The sequence below is a fragment of the Panulirus ornatus genome, chromosome 11, assembly GCF_036320965.1.
Source record: "Panulirus ornatus isolate Po-2019 chromosome 11, ASM3632096v1, whole genome shotgun sequence".
NCBI classification, from domain to species: Eukaryota; Metazoa; Arthropoda; class Malacostraca; order Decapoda; family Palinuridae; genus Panulirus; species Panulirus ornatus.
Window position 1 is genome coordinate 45645512 of NC_092234.1, and position 19293 is coordinate 45664804.

A 19293-nucleotide genomic window follows, 5' to 3' on the forward strand; every position below is an offset into this window, starting at 1 on the left:
TCTATCTATCTATCTATCTCTGATCCGTGTCATTTGAGCGTCCCCAGATGGTGTCATGTCGGACGTGTCACTGGTGAGTGTGTTTACCGGTCGTGTCATCGGGGTGTCATACGGGTATAACACTCGTCTGTTCCCTGGCGGTCATCAGCGTGTCAGATATGACAGTTGAGTGCGACACTCCGGTGTCATCTGGAGGATGTCATTAGTGTCATATGACACCCCCTCTATCTTTCCCCCCCTCCCCTCTCCCCTAACCTTTGAGGTGTCTCGTCTCACATGACACCCAGACCTTGACAGACTGGTTCCCGCAGAGGTGTCATATGACACGCATCACCCTGTGTGACACCTGGCTGGCCACAGCTGTCGTCTGCGTGCCATCACACGGTGTCATATGACACGCAACACGGCTGGCGCATTGATTCGTCCGAGCGGTGTCGTCCAGGCGTGTCACATTAGATAGATAAATAGATATAGACAGATAGATAGATAGATAGATAGTTCTTCCTGGGAAGACAGGTGTGTACACCTGTTCAAGGTGTTCAGGAAACAGCTGTTCTTTCGGCCGAGGTGAACACGTCTTTGTCTGGGATATGGTTGTAGATGAGGGGGAGGGTTGTAGATGGGGGGAGGGTTGTAGATGGGGGGAGGGTTGTAGATGGAGGGAGGGTTGTAGATGGGGGGAGGGTTGTAGATGGGAGGGGAGGGTTGTAGATGGGGGAGGGTTGTAGATGGGGGGAGGGTTGTAGATGGGGGGGAGGGTTGTAGATGGGGGGAGGGTTGTAGATGGAGGGGCAAGGGGGAGGAGTCTATCTACATCTTATCACAACCTCCCCTCTACATCCAACTGTGGGGGAGGGAGGTTGGGGGGGGGGTTTGGTCGCACCAGATGGGGTGGGGGGTAATCTCCACACCTGCAACCTCCACCTCTCCCCCCTCAACACCTGCAACCTCCACCTCTCCCCCCTCAACACCTGCAACCTCCACCTCCCCCCCCTCAACACCTGCAACCTCCACCTCTCCCCCCTCAACACCTGCAACCTCCACCTCTCCCCCCCTCAACACCTTCAACATCCACCTTTCCCCCCTCAACACCTGCAACCTCCACCTCTCCCCCCCTCAACACCTGCAACCTCCACCTCTCTCCCCCTCAACACCTGCAACCTCCACCTCTCCCCCCTTCAACACCTGCAACCTCCACCTCTCCCCCCCTAACACCTGCAACCTCCACCTCTCCCCCCTCAACACCTGCAACCTCCACCTCTCCCCCCTTCAACACCTGCAACCTCCACCTCTCCCCCCTCAACACCTGCAACCTCCACCTCTCCCCCCTTCAACACCTGCAACATCCACCTCTCCCCCCTCAACACCTGCAACCTCCACCTTTCCCCCCTCAACACCTGCAACCTCCACCTCTCCCCCTCAACACCTGCAACCTCCACCTCTCCCCCCTTCAACACCTGCAACTCACTCTATATATGCAACCCACCTCAACACCCTCAGTCGACTTTGCACCTGCAAATCACCTCTACACCTGCAAAGCACTGTACACCTGTAGCGAACCCCCTCTACACCTACAGCTCGCTCTGCACCTGCCACCCCTTCTACACCTGCACCCGACTCCCTCTACAGCTCGACTCACTCTACACCTGCAGTCGACCTCCCCCCTCTACACCTGTAGCCTATCCCCCTCAACACCTGTAGCTGGCTTCCTCTACACCTGCAGCCGAACCCCTTTCTCTACAGCCGACCCCCTCTACACCTATAATCGATCCCCTCTACACCTGCACTCGACTCACTCTACACCTGTAACCGACCCCCTCTCTACACCTGCAGCCGACTCCCTCTACACCTGCACCCGACTCCCTCAACACCTGCACCCGACTCCTTCTACACCTGTAACCGACCCCCTCTCTACACCTGCACCCGACTCCCTCTACACCTGCACCCGACTCCCTCAACACCTGCACCCGACTCCTTCTACACCTGTAGCCGACCCCCCTCTTCACCAGACATGAACTCCATCTTAATCAGGTCAGATGAAGTCATTCCAAGTTACGGCAGCGTCGGCTCCTACGAGCACACGCGCCGCCTCTATACATCTACCTACACCGAACTACTTCACTTTCATTTCGGATCCTTCACGTGTATATAACGCACGTATATAAGTCCAATAACGCATGTATATAACAGTCTGATAACGCACATATATGTCAGATAACGCATATATATATATATATATATATATATATATATATATATATATATATATATATATATATATATATATATATCAGGCAATGACACAAATAATTGCCTTAAACCAGTGTGGAGGAACATGGACGTGATTTTACAAATCTACGAGGTGTATATATATATATATATATATATATATATATATATATATATATATATATATATATATATATATATTCGTGGTCTGACGTGTGGTACTTAAAGGTGGAACATGAGGAGAGATGGAGCGGGGTAGAGGGAAAGTGGGGCAAGAGGGAGAGGAGAGGAAGGGAGAGAGAGAGAGAGAGAGAGAGAGAGAGAGAGAGAGAGAGAGAGAGAGAGAGAGAGAGATGGAGGGAGGGTACTAGAGAGGGAGAGAAACAGGGAGAGAAGGATAGAAGGATGGAGGAAGGGTACAAGAGAGAAAGACATAGAGAAGGATAGAAGGATGGAGGGAGGGTACCAGAGAGGGAGAGAGACAGAGAGAGAAGAATAGAGGATGGAGGGAGGTTACCAGAGAGGGAGAGTGACAGAGAGGATAGAAGGATGGAGGGAGGGTATCAGAGAGGGAGAGAGATAGAGAGAAGGACAGAAGGATGGAGGGAGGGTGCCTCAGAGGGAAAGAGACAGAGAGAAGGATAGAAGGATGGAGGGAGAGGGAATAGAAGTAGGAGGGAAAGAGTTGGGAGGGAGATTCCACTGGCAGTAGTGAAGGCAAAAGAGGAACAGGCCAGGGCACTGGGACTGAGGGATGGTGATGGACAAGACACTGTCAAGGGATAGAAAGGGACGAAGAACCAGGATGGAAGCAGAGAAGGAGCTGGGGTGGGAGGAGGGAGGAGGAGGAGGAGATGCATACATTAAGGGCCACGGATTTCTTAGGCCAGAGAAAGTTAAGGGATAAGCCCGGGCGAGAGAGAGAGAGAGAGAGAGAGAGACAGAAGCCATGGCGGTATGACAGGGATGAAGGAGAGAGAGAGAGAGAGAGAGAGAGAGAGAGAGAGAGAGAGAGAGAGAGAGAGAGAGAAAGTGAGAGACAGAGACAATCAGACGTGAGACAGACCCCACGAGAGAGAGAGAGAGAGAGAGAGAGAGAGAGAGAGAGAGACAAGTGAGAGACAGAGACAATCAGACGTGAGACAGACCCCACGAGAGAGAGAGAGAGAGAGAGAGAGAGAGAGAGAGAGAGAGAGAGAGAATCAGACGTGAGACAGACCCCACGAGAGAGAGAGAGAGAGAGAGAGAGAGAGAGAGAGAGAGAGAGAGAGAGAGAGAGAGAGAGACTCACCTTTGCAAACTCTTTCACTGGAGCAGACGAGGCCATACTTGGTGTCACAGGGGAGGTAGGGCTCGGAGCAGGGCTTACCCTCCTCCTGGGCGCAGACCCGGCAGCAGGGGCAGTCCGCCCGCTCCACCTCACGCCCGCTGCACCCGCCCACGCCCACGCCACCCTCGCAGGCCGGCGTGCACTGGCAGGAATCACCTCCCGCGGTAGAGTTCTCCTGTAGGCCGCCCAGCTGCGCCCACACCAACAGGTAGGGCGCCAACGCGGCCACCAGCACCGCTCTCGTTACCAACATGTCGTCGTCTACCACTCGAGAGAGGGGGTGTTCGTAACCTCCAGTAACGCACGGCACTAGAGTGGACTGACTAGCACTAGTTTAAGCTTGAGAGGAGAGAGGGAAAAAAATTATGATGGTGTGGTTAGCACATTTTCTTTCTACCGCATGTCGGTCTGGCTGTGGCACTGACTCAGGGCCTCCGCACTCGCCACGAGAACACTGGTAACTGAATGCAACTTGTGAGATGAACTTGACACCTCTGGTCTAACTTCTCGTACTTTATGCTAATGAAAACAGGTAACAAATTATGATTCTAAGAATATAAATAATTCTTATAATATATCTATACTATCTAATATCATTATCTTATCGGATTCTCTTGTTCTGTCTGATTTTCACCGGATATAAAACGTTACTTACTTTCATATCGAACACATTTTTCATACGTCCGGCAGCAGCATATTCCAGTCTTGAGATTCCAGCGACGGTCTGCAGATGGCAGCACCACCACCATGTCACTTTTAGCTCACTATCTCCAGCGATTTTCTCTTCCTACACCTTAACCATCCTTCTCTGACTCTCAGGACAACATAGGATTAAACCATCCTTTATAAAACGATAATAAAACGCCTCAAATAAGCGTAAAATGGACATTTTTTCGGGTTCTTAATGGCGAGTGTGCGCGCGGGCTGTGAGCTTGTCGCTTTCCACACACACATACCTCCCGCTTTCCTATACCCGGTGCCATTTTGGTAGCACCTTCTTCGCCTTGGAAACTGCAAAAATAAAAAAAGGGGTGAATTATTCCCGAGGCTCTTCAAGAGGCGGGATCTTAATGGTCAGCGTGACGAGGAGGAGGAGGAGAAAAAAAAGAGATAGTCAAAGAGAGAGAGAGAGAGAGAGAGAGAGAGAGAGAGAGAGAGAGAGAGAGAGAGAGAGAGAGAATAATATCCCCGCTGGAATGTGTTGTTGGCCCAACACGCCCTTAGGAAACGTGCGAGGAATTTAAGCTTAAAAAAAAAAAGAAAGAAGTCTTTACCTCCAGAACTCTCGTCTCCAGTTCGTACGAAGGAAGGTGTCTTAACCACAGTACGATCATTAAAACGGCAGTTATGAATGACATCCATTCGAGAAACGACGTACAGGGAGGAGGAGGAAGGGGGTAAATATGAGAACGACTTCACGATTAAACATGATAAATCAAACTGGGATTTTACGAGTTGTATAAAAAAAAAAGAAAATAATGCCAAAGGTAATATTTATATTAAGGCATTCGGGTAAAGGGTTCCTGAGTCATTGCTTGTGTGGCTATGCCCTTAGAGTTAGATAGGGGGGGGTTGGGGTGAATTACCAAGACATACATATTTAAATACATATATTTTGCGCCCAATTTGACGTCAGTGTAGTTTTATTTACATGACCGGGAAGAGCCATCGCGTGACGCAGACACACACACACACACACACACACACACACATATCACGCGTCTCTAAATAACTAACTCTCTGGCAACTGTCGATAAATATATAAAGGTGTGCATTATTGATGACGTGTTGGCTCAATAAATGGACATCGTATTTACAATCTTATTCGCTAAGGGTAGGTAGCCATGAAGACGGGTAGACTTAATGACGGTAATGGCGCGGGAGTCCAAGGGGCTTCTGTCTCTCTCTCTCTCTCTCTCTCTCTCTCTCTCTCTCTCTCTCTCTCTCTCTCTCTCTCTCTCTCTCTCTCTCTCCCTCCGCGTCGTAAAAGGCGACTAAGAAGTGGGTGGGAGCAAGGGGACGAAGGGGGTGGAGGAAACGTATATTTATGATAGCCTGGGACCCAACTGACCATTGCGTATAGTTTTAAAAGGTGAAAAAAGCCTTAATTTCCTCCAATCTCTTAACTGCGAACTATGAAACTGGTAGTTAACCCATTAAGTGTTATGACGTAAGTGTCTTTACGTAGTTCGTGGAGTATGGCGGTGACCTGACCTACAACCGGCCATGTGTTCCGTTGACCTACAACAGCCAAGGGGTTGTAGGTCCCCCTCAATCTATCTCATAAGTCAGTCAGTCAGTCAGTCAATCAGTCAGTCAATCAGTCAGGCAATCAGTCAGTCAGTCAGTCAGTCAGTCAATCAGTCAGTCAGTCAGTCAGTCAATCAGTCAGTCAGTCAATCAATCAATCAGTCAATCAGTCAGTCAGACAGTCAGTCAATCAGTCATTCAGTCAATCATTCAGTCAATCAGTCAGTCAGTCAGTCAGTCAATCAGTCAGTCAGACAGTCAGTCAGACAGTCAGTCAATCAGTCAGTCAGTCAGACAGTCAGTCAATCAGTCAGTCAGACAGTCAGTCAATCAGTCAGTCAGCCAATCAGTCAGTCAGTCAATCAGTCAGACAGTCAGTCAATCAGTCAGTCAGTCAATCAGTCAGTCAGTCAGTCAGTCAGTCAATCAGTCAGTCAGTCAGTCAATCAGTAAGTCAGTCAGTCAATCAGTAAGTCAATCAGTCAATCATTCAGTCAATCAGTCAGTCAGTCAATCAGTCAGTCAGTCAGTCAATCAGTAAGTCAGTCAGTCAATCAGTCAGTCAGTCAATTAGTCAATCAGTCAGTCAGACAGTCAGTCAATCAGTCAGTCATTCAGTCAATCATTCAGTCAATCAGTCAGTCAGTCAGTCAGTCAATCAGTCAGTCAGACAGTCAGTCAGACAGTCAGTCAATCAGTCAGTCAGACAGTCAGTCAATCAGTCAGTCAGACAGTCAGTCAATCAGTCAGTCAGCCAATCAGTCAGTCAGTCAATCAGTCAGACAGTCAGTCAATCAGTCAGTCAGTCAATCATTCATTCAGTCAGTCAGTCAGTCAATCAGTCAGCCAGTCAGTCAATCAGTAAGTCAGTCAGTCAATCAGTAAGTCAGTCAGTCAATCAGTAAGTCAATCAGTCAATCATTCAGTCAATCATTCAGTCAGTCAGTCAATCAGTCAGTCAGTTCAATCAGTCAACCAGTCAGTCAGTCAATCAGTCAGTCAGTCAGTCAATCAGTCAGTCAATCAGTCAGTCATTCAGTCAGTCAATCAGCCAGTCAGTCAGTCAGTCAATCAGTCAATCAGTCAGTCAGTCATTCAGTCAATCAGTAAGTCAGTCAGTCAATCAGTCAGTGAGTCAGTCAGTCAGTCAATCAGTTAATCAATCAGTCAGTCAGTCATTCAGTCAGTCAATCAGTCAGTCAATCAGTCAGTCAATCAGTCAGTTAATCAGTCAATCAGTCAGTCAGTCAATCAGTCAGTCAGTTCAATCAGTCAGTCAGTTCAATCAATCAGTCAGTCAGTCAGTCAGTCAGTCAGGGAATGGTATGTGCGTTTCCCAAGTCAGACATGGTGATGGTCTACCTCCCTGACTGCTGGGTCATTTGAGTTACACCTTGGCCTTAACAGGTCGTTTGAGGTGTAGCCTCGTTGGCCATGGTCGTTGTGGTAGTAGTAGTAGTCGTAGTAGTGGTAGAAGTGGTAGAAGTAGTAGTAGTAGTAGTAGTAGTAGTAGTAGTAGTAGTAGTAGTTGCAGCCTAGAAGTAACATCCCCTCACCCCAGTTTTCATGATTCCTGAGTTCCATTTGCATCGTCAAGGTGACAGTCAGTGGCCAGCGATACAAGCCTTGGTAACAACCATTGAGTGTCACACAACCACCTCTTCAAGAAGGAGAAGATAAATGATGGTATCATATCGTTAACTTAATGATAGTTAAAGGTTAAATCCAGTTTGGCTAGATCCGGGTCGGGTTAGTAAGATCATGGCTACGAGCGGTGTTCTGTATAATATATTTCTCTTATTATTTCTCTCATTTAACACCAGTTCTTCCATCAAGTCCGGGAAATCTTAACTACCCGGGAAATATGTATTACCAGAGATGATCAAAGAGCTTTTATTTCTTTTTTTTTTCTTTTCTGTCTAACCTAACCTAACCTAACCAAGCAAGTGTTACCTAACCTAACTAGGCGTGTTACCTAACCTAACCTAACCTAACTAGGCGTGTTACCTAACCTAACCTAACCTAACCTAACCTAACCTAACCTAACCTAAGTATAGGCTGGTCTCGTGAACTACAATCGTTCTGGTAGTGTGTGTGTGTGTGTGTGTGTGTGTGTGCGAGGGCAACCATACGACTCCTTTGCTGGTAGGATCTCGCGTTAGGACTGGCTAACTAGGGGGTACCATGCACGAGGACCTGGATTGACCTGGTTCACTAGGGTTACCATACACCAGGACCTGGACTGACCTGGTTCACTGGGGCTACCATGCACAAGGACCTGGATTGACCTGGATTGACCTGGTTCACTGGGGCTGCCATGCACGAGGACCTGGACTGACCTGGTTCACTGGGTTACCATACACCAGGACCTGGACTGACCTGGTTCCACTGGGGCTACTATGCACCATGATGACCTAGACAGCTACCATACACTAGAAGGAAACATTCATCTGTTTCACTGAGGCAACTCAAACTGTGGGCCGTTCTGAGATGACTACTGTTTCCTTCCCTACACCTCCATCCATGCTCTGGCACGCTCGACTTTCCACGACTTTTAACACATTTCCACAAGACTGGTTGATCACATCCTCCAAAATTCCTATATACTTTCCCTTCATACTTCTTTTGTTCTTCTTCTTCTTCCCTTTTTCATTAAGGTCTCTACGTTTCAGTTAAGGCCTGGCTTGGATGTGGACTGTCTGTCGTCCATGACTGAAGCCTTCAACATAAAACACACACACACACACACACACACACACACACACACACAGTAGACCAAGGTGGTTCACTGCGTACCACAGACCACCACAGCAATGGTCTATCATGCCGGGCCACCACCACAACACTTACAACACCAACTCCTAGGTTGTACGTCAATTCTCAAGCACCTACCGCTGCTGCTGCTGCTGCTGCTACTGCTACTGCTGTTTTCCATAAAGCTTACCATACATAGGCCAGTCATAAGCTTTTTCTAAAGCTTATCATATATGTCTCAGCCAGTAATGAGCTCCCTATACATCGTAACATATATCAGGCAGCAATAAGCTTTTTGAAGATATTACTATTTATCTAAAAACTATTGTGTATCATCTATACTAAGCTGTTAGTATACATAGCTTTCTATATATCTAAGTAATTACATATTATCATTTATTTCTAAACTACCGTGTATCATCTATACTAAGCTGTTAGGATACATAGCTTTCTATATATCTAAGTAATGACTAGGCTGTTATCATAGAGCTTTCTCTATATCTAACTAATGACGAGGCTATTATTACACAGAGCTTTCTATATATCCAATTAATAAGCAGGCTGTTATTATAGAGCCTTTTCTATATATCTAAATAATGACTAGGCTATTATTATACAGAGCTTTCTATATATATCTAAATAAGTACTACTAGGCTATCATCACACAGAGCTTTCTATATATCTAAGTAATAGCTAGGCTGCTATTCTACAGAGCTTTCTATATATCTAAGTCATAGCTAGGCTGCTATTCTACAGAGCTTTCTATATATCTAAGTAATAGCTAGGCTGCTATTCTACAGAGCTTTCTATATATCTAAGTAATAGCTAGGCTTCTATTCTACAGAGCTTTCTATATATCTAAGTCATAGCTAGGCTGCTATTCTACAGAGCTTTCTATATATCTAAGTAATAGTTAGGCTGCTATTCTACAGAGCTTTCTATATATCTACATGATAATCATCTTAAACAATATATCATCTAGTAATAATCTAACTCCAGCGATTACTGATAGATAGATTATCCAGTCATAACTCCGCCATTCCTCTTCTTTTCAATCTGACTAAACTGTTTACCCAGCCAGCCAGCCAGCGGTGGTGTTGTGTTGTGTTGCCTCGACGTTACAAACTCCATGTAAACATTACCTTCAAATTCTAAGCCTTCCACTCTTTTTTGGGGCGATGCGTCGCTGTTTACTTCCATTCCGTGAGCCAGCCACGGGATGCGTCGCTGTTTACTTCCATTCCGTGAACCAGCCACGGGATGCGTCGGATCTGCAAGCCAAAAAATGCGATCATCATTCAGTGAAGAGACAGATGTTTGCAACAACAACCACAACCCTCCCCTCCCTTCCCCTCTCCTACACACCCCCCTCCCTTCCCCTCTCCCACACCCACCTCCCTTCCCTTCCCCTCTCCCACACCCACCTCCCTTCCCTTCCCCTCTCGCACACCCCCCTCTCCCTTCCCCTCTCCCACACACACCCCCTTCCCTTCCCCTCTCCCACACCCCCCTTCCCTTCCCCTCTCGATCACCCCCCTCTCCCTTCCCCTCTCCCACACCCCCAATGGTAACACGCTGGCAATGAATAATGCACTACAGTTTTTTTTACTCTCGAGAAGCGAGCCGGATCTACGGATGATCAAACTGTGAATCTCTTCTTTCCTTGAAGGCTGACGGGGGGGGGGCAGGAGAGAGAGAGAGAGAGAGAGAGAGAGAGAGAGAGAGAGAGAGAGAGAGAGAGAGAGAGAGAGAGAGAGAGAGAGAGAGAAGGCAGACAGCTGCGCTTGTTGTTGCAAGAGAGAGAGAGAGAGAGAGAGAGAGAGAGAGAGAGAGAGAGAGAGAGAGAGAGAGAGAGAGAGAGTGGGAGGGACGGGTTTTTCGGGGGAGACAGGAATTTGAGTGGGATTTATTGGATATGTTTCTTGGGGGGGGAGTTATAGTGACGGGGGAAATATAGAACGTTATAAGTGTGGTTAAGTAGTTCCTTAAGTACCAGGTGCTCCTTTGAAAGTGATTAGGGACTTAATGACCATGAACTACCTATGAGTCGTCAAGGCAGAACCTGTGTGACGTGGATTGACGTACAGAAATGATCCTGTGGTTGTTTGGTTACACAGGATCGTAAGGGGTTATAAATAAGGCCAAAAATGTCTTTATAAACGCCTATCTAATATATTATATATATATATATATATATATATATATATATATATATATATATATATATATATATATATATATATATATATATATATATTCCTATGAGTCCACGGGGAAAATGAAACACGAAAAGTTCCCAAGTGCACTTTCGTGTAATAATCACATCATCAGGGGAGACACAAGAGAGAAAAATAACAGTCAGTTGATATACATCGAAGAGACGATGTATAGATAGATAGATAGATAGATAGATAGATAGATAGATAACATCATCAGGTATTCATGGTAATCACAAGGCCATTTGCGATCTCAAATGTAAACATGTCCCCCCCCCCTCCTCCTTCATATTCCTCTCTCATCGTAAACATGATCCCCCCTCCTTCCTCCTCCCCCCCTTCATGTTCCTCTCCCTCAGTGTAAACATGACCCCCACTCTCCCCTCATGTTCCCCCAGTCATTTTCTCAAGTCTTACTCTAAATTCATCGTCGTTTTCGTGAGAAATACACAAAAGTGTAAATGAACGCCTGTTTCCCTCCAATCTTAGCTTCACCCATATGACGTATTTCAGATCCAACATTACAGAGAAAAGTTACTAGAACTACTTAATGTTGTTATTGTTGTAAATCAAGACCTGCAAAAAACAGAGCAAACACGGATACAGCATATATATATATATATATATTCCTATGAGTCCACAGGGAAAATGAAACAATATAAGTTACCAAGTGCACTTTCGTGTAGTAATCACATCATCAGGGGAGACACAAGAGAGAAAAATAAGTCAGTTGATATACATCGAAGAGATGAAGCTAGGACGCCATTTGGAAAACATGTGATTGTCCAAGACATACGACGAGCTCCCCGTGGACTCATAGGAAAATATGATGATAGAGTGGCAGATATAGGGTGTTTTGGTCGAGGTGGTGTGCAAAGTGAGAGGGTTAGGGAAAATGATTTGGTAAACAAAGAAGAGGTAGTAAAAGCTTTGCGGAAGATGAAAGCCGGCAAGGCAGCAGGTTTGGATGGTATTGCGGTGGAATTTATTAAAAAATGGGGTGACTGTATTATTGACTGGTTGGTAAGGTTATTTAATGTATGTATGACTCATGGTGAGGTGCCTGAGGATTGGCGGAATGCGTGCATAGTGCCATTGTACAAAGGCAAAGGGGATAAGAGTGAGTGCTCAAATTACAGAGGTATAAGTTTGTTGAGTATTCCTGGTAAATTATATGGGAGGGTATTGATTGAGAGGGTGAAGGCATGTACAGAGCATCAGATTGGGGAAGAGCAGTGTGGTTTCAGAAGTGGTAGAGGATGTGCGGATCAGGTGTTTGCTTTGAAGAATGTATGTGAGAAATACTTAAAAGAGCAAATGGATTTGTATGTAGCTTTTATGGATCTGGAGAAGGCATATGATAGAGTTGATAGAGATGCTCTGTGGAAGGTATTAAGAATATATGGTGTAGGAGGCAAGTTGTTAGAAGCAGTGAAAAGTTTTTATCGAGGATGTAAGGCATGTGTACGTGTAGCAAGATAGGAAAGTGATTGGTTCTCAGTGAGTGTAGGTTTGCGGCAGGGGTGTGTGATGTCTCCATGGTTGTTTAATTTGTTTATGGATGGGGTTGTTAGGGAGGTGAATGCAAGAGTTTTGGAAAGAGGGGCAAGTATGATGTCTGTTGGGGATGAGAGAGCTTGGGAAGTGAGTCAGTTGTTGTTCGCTGATGATACAGCGCTGGTGGCTGATTTATGTGAGAAACTGCAGAAGCTGGTGACTGAGTTTGGTAAAGTGTGTGAAAGAAGAAAGTTAAGAGTAAATGTGAATAAGAGCAAGGTTATTAGGTACAGTAGGGTTGAGGGTCAAGTCAATTGGGAGGTAAGTTTGAATGGAGAAAAACTGGAGGAAGTAAAGTGTTTTAGATATCTGGGAGTGGATCTGGCAGCGGATGGAACCATGGAAGCGGAAGTGGATCATAGGGTGGGGGAGGGGGCGAAAATTCTGGGAGCCTTGAAAAATGTGTGGAAGTCGAGAACATTATCTCGGAAAGCAAAAATGGGTATGTTTGAAGGAATAGTGGTTCCAACAATGTTGTATGGTTGCGAGGCGTGGGCTATGGATAGAGTTGTGCGCAGGAGGATGGATGTGCTGGAAATGAGATGTTTGAGGACAATGTGTGGTGTGAGGTGGTTTGATCGAGTAAGTAACGTAAGGGTAAGAGAGATGTGTGGAAATAAAAAGAGCGTGGTTGAGAGAGCAGAAGAGGGTGTTTTGAAATGGTTTGGGCACATGGAGAGAATGAGTGAGGAAAGATTGACCAAGAAAATATATGTATCGGAGGTGGAGGGAACGAGGAGAAGTGGGAGACCAAATTGGAGGTGGAAAGATGGAGTGAAAAAGATTTTGTGTGATCGGGGCCTGAACATGCAGGAGGGTGAAAGGAGGGCAAGGAATAGAGTGAATTGGATGGATGTGGTATACCGGGGTTGACGTGCTGTCAGTGGATTGAATCAGGGCATGTGAAGCGTCTGGGGTAAACCATGGAAAGCTGTGTAGGTATGTATATTTGCGTGTGTGGACGTGTATGTATATACATGTGTATGGGGTGGGTTGGGCCATTTCCTTCGTCTGTTTCCTTGCGCTACCTCGCAAACGTGGGAGACAGCGACAAAGCAAAAAAAAAAAAAAAAAAAAAAAAAATATATATATATATATATATATATATATATATATATATATATATATATATATATATATATATATATATACATATATATATAAGCTATCTCTCCCTCGTATAACACGAATGTTAGTCACACACACACACACACACACACACACACGTGCGATCAGTCAACATCCCGTCTTGAGGGAAGATGAAGCAATGGGAACACCCGCTACCCACCACCACCATCTACCCACCCGAGGCCGACCTCGGCGTGCGCACCGTCATGAACACCACCACGGCGGAGGAAGATTGCATGACGGGCCACCCTGTCATTACCTCCCCCAGCAAGCGTGCATTAAGCGGTAGCATCAAGACATTGAGCGTAGGGGGAGGCGAGGCTTCCCCCCCGACGGTGCACGGAGGGAGTGAGGGAGAGAGGAGGGAGTCAGCCAGGGAGCGAGGGAGGGGGTGATATCGGTGGTGGAGAAGGGAGATGGTGTAGGAGGAGGGGGGGAAAAAGGCTTTTGAGGTCGATTGAGGAAGAAGGAGAGGGGAGAATCGAGTAATTAGGATGAGGTAACCGGGGTAGATTAAATACTGAGGGGTAGATAATGGTTTAAGAATAGGGGGGGAGGGAGTAGATCACTATGGGTCCAGAGAACAGCCGGTGGCAACGAAATCAGATGGGGTTGTGGTATACGACCCGAGTATACACGCGGGGTTGTGGTATACGACCCGAGTATACACGCGGGGTTGTGGTATACGACCCGAGTATACACACGGGAATGTGGTATACAACCCGAGTATACACGACGGCCAAATGAGCGTTGAACAACCCGACCGTTGGACAAGGATGTTACGCGACCGTTGCAATATAATATTCACAGGCTTGTCGAAGGCGCTGAGACACTCTGGCCGTGGGCCAGATACCGAAGGGCGTCTGTCTGTCATGCACAGGAGGAGGAGGAGGAGGTCGTGTCGGGGGTAGAGTGAGTGGGGAAAAGGTGTTCGCATGATGTGAGTAACGCGCGCATGCGTGCGCGCCCCCTTGACTCAGCCGTGGCTGGCCCCTGCTGCTGCTGGCTGGCCAGGGCACCGCGCGCCTGGCCAAGGCTGGCCATTTCTCCCGCAGGTAAGGTTAATAATGGAGAAGCCGCCACACCACCGCTCGGCCCAGCCAGCCGGTCAGTACACACTGACTTGAACGAGATACGCTTTATTTACCTCATGCTGGGTCGGGTGCTTGCTATACACTGCTCACCTCTGGGTCAATGGCGATGTGCTATGCAGTGCTATGCAGAGAGCTTCCGATATTGTCGCATTCATGTGCAGTATCGGTAGGGCCAATATTGTCATTGTACACAACACCTGTGGCTGGTTGTTGGTCAACAACGGTTTATATTGTTGTTATATAGTACAGGTATAGCTCTAAGCATCGCTATACAGACACGCGTCAATATACCCTGTGTTCGTGTCGTATTTTCGTATACCGCAAATACGCTGGTAATGTGTTATATCTTATAAAAATCTTATATGAAATAGATGACATGGTATATATATATACATCTATATATACTTATTTACATCATCTATATATATTCATCCCGTTATGAAAGTCTTTATCAAACAATACGTCGTTAAAACCACCGTTATCCCCCCCCCTTAGTGTATTGATAATAAAACATATTGTATTATTCCTGAGCTCCGCTATACAACGCGGGTGAACTGCAAGTCATACCACATCATGTGCTTATATCAAGGTTAGGTAATGTTACGATCACTGTAGACATTCCTTAAGGGTCACATTCGACAAGATTACGCCATCTTACGTAAAAGGTTGTATGTAACAATGTGGTTATGGCTTGTGAGTGTGGTGTTCAAGGGTTATAGTACTACTGTTATGGAGGGTCGTTCCGTCGTGTTCGAGGGTCGTATCGTCGTGTTCAGTGGTCGTATGGTCGTGTTCAATGGTCGTATCGTCTTGCTCAGTGGTCGTTCCGTCGTGTTCAATGGTTGTATCGTCCTGTTCAATGGTCGTATCGTCGTGTTCAGTGGTCGTATCGTTGTGTTCAATGGTCGTATCGTCGTGTTCAATGGTTGTATCGTCGTGTTCAATGGTTGTATCGTCGTGTTCAATGGTCGTATCGTCGTGTTCAATGGTCGTATCGTCGTGTTCAAGCCTCGTATCGTCGTGTTCAATGGTCGTATCGTCGTGTTCAAGATGTTAAACACACACCGTGAAGTTGACACAGCTTCCCATAGCTTTTAAACACTTACTGACCACAGCATTCATGTCGCTTGTTAGGAAAAGAAACAAGATTTATATTCTCTAGTTCATTCTAAATGTATATATATATATATATATATATATATATATATATATATATATATATATATATATATATATATATATACACACACAATCCCTCGTAGTCTTCATATATTCGTACACGATATACTCCTGCTCCCTGGTTCAGTATATAAACCTCAGCTCCCTTACAGGTATATACATCCCAGTTTTCTGCACCCTCATGAGTGTATATAACCCGCCTATATATATATATATATATATATATATATATATATATATATATATATATATATATATATATATATATAATATATATACATACAAAAAAAAAAACCCACTTTCATGAAACTATGTAGATATCCTTGCTCCCTCTTGGACATATGTACGATCCTGCCCTTGTCAGAGAGAGAGAGAGAGAGAGAGAGAGAGAGAGAGAGAGAGAGAGAGAGAGAGAGAGAGAGAGAGAGAGAGAGAAAGAGAGAGAGAGAGAGAGAGAGAGAGAGAGAGAGAGAGAGAGAGAGGTAAGGGGGGGTGAGGTTGGTGAGGGGTGGTGGGTGTAAGAGCGTTGGCCCTGGGTGGTGGAGGAGGCGGCCGGGCCGGGCAGGTACCAGTGTTTAACAGTCACCTCTTGGGGTCAGGTCGAGAATATCAAGCACACACACACACACACACTCGCCTGCCTTACATACACTGAATAAAACAACCCCGTCTCGCTGCCACCAGCAGTAGCCGGATCTGTCGTGGGCAGCTGGAGGTCTGGGACGACATCCCCTCCCTCCCTCCCTCCTGACACAGGCCCAGAAAACGTGACGAAAAGGGGAGCACCGAGGCGGAGGGAGGCCGCTAGGCTGGGGAAGACGTGGCGCAATCGACGAAGGTGATCGGGTGGAGTGGAAAGTGGTTTTCCCCTTATACGTCTAAGGCTGGGGAGGGAGGGAGGGATGGAGGGGGGATTGAGTAGGGGGGGAGGAGGGGGGTTAGTTTACCAAGGGGTGTGAGATGACTCGGTAAAGCACACGGTAGGCGCGCGCGCGCGCCCGCAGAGGAGATGGTGGTGGTTTTAGGGGAGGGGGGGGGACGACGACCCCTGGGGAAAGTGGAGTGAATGGGGGGGTGGAGAGAACTGGATGGGGTGATGTGCGTCCTCCTTAACACCCATGGTGGTTGGTAGATATGGACGGAGGGAGGGAGCTGCCTAAGCTGGTCCATCAGGTTAGGTGGGGGAGAAAGCAGGTCGGTCCTAGTGTCACCACTTGTCGACACATTGTCCTTCTGCTGCGCCATCTGCGTCCACCCCCCCCCCCCCCTCACCTGGTGACCGAGGCTTCCCACATACATACCTTAATAAAGTATTATATCAAACGATTAACCGAAATGACCCAACCCAAGGTCAGTTTCGAGTCTTCGGTCATCACATGGTGTACGTTTCTCTGCTCTTATACATACGGGTCAAGGCTCATTAAGCATTCCACAGATCATAATCACCTAAATATCTCATTAGCTATTCCATAATCACCTAAATATCTTGATCATAGTTAAGATTTTATCCTAGCGCAGTCAATCGCTCATAACCACCTTATCCCAGGACTGAAAACAACCAACTTATAATACTAACACGTAAATGATTTAATTTCTAATCATAATGGAGCTAACTCACCTCGTAAACATATAATAAATTGTTGTTCTCGACACAGTTGTCAGCATTAAGTCAAGAGCGCCATTGCTCGATGTGGATAGACAGCCAAGTAACAGATGCCCGCGCCAAGGCCAGCAGGATATCTCCTGACATGCAAAACACCTTCAATAATGCATGATCAGCTGTGTAACCCGACCATAATGACTACAGCCACTCCGGCAGCGGTCACCTGAGTCGTGTCGTAACCGCTGAATAACGAATGAACGAAATTCGTTGGTTACGTGGCCGGGTTACACGGGGGAGGGGCTTAATCCAAACTAGAGCGAACCAGATCATTGCGCAACGGGACAACAATTTGGCCCAGTTTGTTGTCAACGAATCTTCACAAACCTGGACAATTGAGTGGGGATATATTCCCGTTATGTTCTAATATGCGCCGTAGACGAGACGCTAGAATCTACCGTTATATACACGCCCCCACGCCATCAGTGATGTTCACTACAGTGTGTGAGAGGATACACGAAACTAACGAATAATGTCCCCTCAAGCCGATGTAAACCATTCAGTCATCCGGGTCCCCTTTATCAAAGAAGGCCAGTGCATGAAGCTCAATGGATGTCAAGCAAGAAAAAATAATGTATTGGTCTCCATTTTGGCTGCCATTGAGAGAAAATACAGACGGGGTGACAGGGGCACCACGAAGGCTGGTGGCGCATCCAGGAGTGAGGTGTGGAAACGCTGAGGAGGCAGTCTGGCGCAAGTCAAGGGCGTACAACACCCACCACTTCAACACGCTGATCATAGAGACGGGGGGTTATGAAATAATATTTCCATAAAGAACAATGTCATTAGCGATGCGAATTTGAGTTAGGTGATGCAGCATTAAGCACGCGATCCGCGCCAGACCCCTTTCGCCGATGGTGGAGTGAGGTCGTGGCTTGAACAAGGATGGCAGGCAGGCGGGGGTCTGCTCCCCAGCGACATGGTAATGACAGCACAACAGGAACGCGGCGCCAGCCTCAATCATATGGCAATAAGAGGAGAAACTAACAGAAAAATATACTACTATTGCTACTACCATTCCACAAAGTCTATACAGGAAAGTTAAATTATCATCATGTGAAGGACCTGCAGGTTAAGGCTTGCATTGCATCCCGTTGTAGGAAAATTTTTGGTTCCTTTGGGGTGAGAATTTCCTCAGCGATACTATGCTCCCTTTCATCTACTGACGATGACACAACTTCACTGAAGGTGACCTTTCATCTGCGGTGTAACCACAGGCAGGCCTCCGGAGTGTCCAGTGCTGTCCAAGTGTAATCCAAGCACTTATAGTCATCCTCAGCCACTCCTAGATTCACAACAAAATCCCGTATCGAATGCTAACAATCCTAAATCCCTCCAACAACTCCCCCTGCTTTTACCGCTCTGTAACACTTCGTGTCCAGACTCAATATAAAAACTGATCCACGACATAATCAAGGAGAAAAAATGTCCCACTCTCACCCACACAACATGGCCTGAGACCTGATCATTCCACTGCCAGACCTCACCCCCGCAGCAGAGTATTAGTAAGCAAAAGAACGCAACGAAGCGTATGACAGTCCCCAGGAAGCATCCTTACACAAGAGATATTTGACACAACTCTTCACGACAGTGACACAGTGTGGCTGGCTAATTCCAGACTCCCTAAGGAGTAGCTCTTTCTCCAACTTCCTTCAGTCTCTTCCTTCATGACCTTCCACTAACCTCCTGCAGACCAAAGTGTGAAGGTCCTCTCAAAGGCAGAAATCCCTTCAGTCACATCAGAGCACCTTATTACCACCTGAACTAAAATAAACATATCAATTACACAATTGGAACAATAGCTCATCCTCAACAGGATGTCTGCATCTCTGCATAAGTCTTCAGTCGAATCTCTTAACCCCAGAGAGACATGAATCTAACCTGAACCTTCTCATC

At 46.6% G+C, this 19293-nt stretch overlaps 2 protein-coding genes across 11 annotated transcripts in view; both read right to left on the reverse strand.

Moving 5' to 3' along the window:
- The window catches only part of sas (stranded at second), a 286431-nt gene extending 282481 nt beyond the window's left edge, over window positions 1-3950 (reverse strand). For all 10 annotated transcript variants that reach the window (XM_071666878.1, XM_071666882.1, XM_071666881.1 and 7 more), the window contains exon 1: window positions 3521-3950. In XM_071666878.1, the coding sequence (XP_071522979.1) occupies window positions 3521-3812 (292 nt within the window). In that variant the 5' untranslated portion in view covers window positions 3813-3950. The remainder of the gene's footprint in view (window positions 1-3520) is intronic.
- A 5865-nt stretch (window positions 3951-9815) lies between these two features.
- Window positions 9816-19293, reverse strand: part of LOC139751459 (RING finger and transmembrane domain-containing protein 2) — a 35267-nt gene continuing 25789 nt past the window's right edge. Inside the window, exon 9 of the transcript XR_011713348.1 lies at window positions 9816-9834. The gene's annotated coding sequence lies outside the window, so the exon portion shown is untranslated. The remainder of the gene's footprint in view (window positions 9835-19293) is intronic.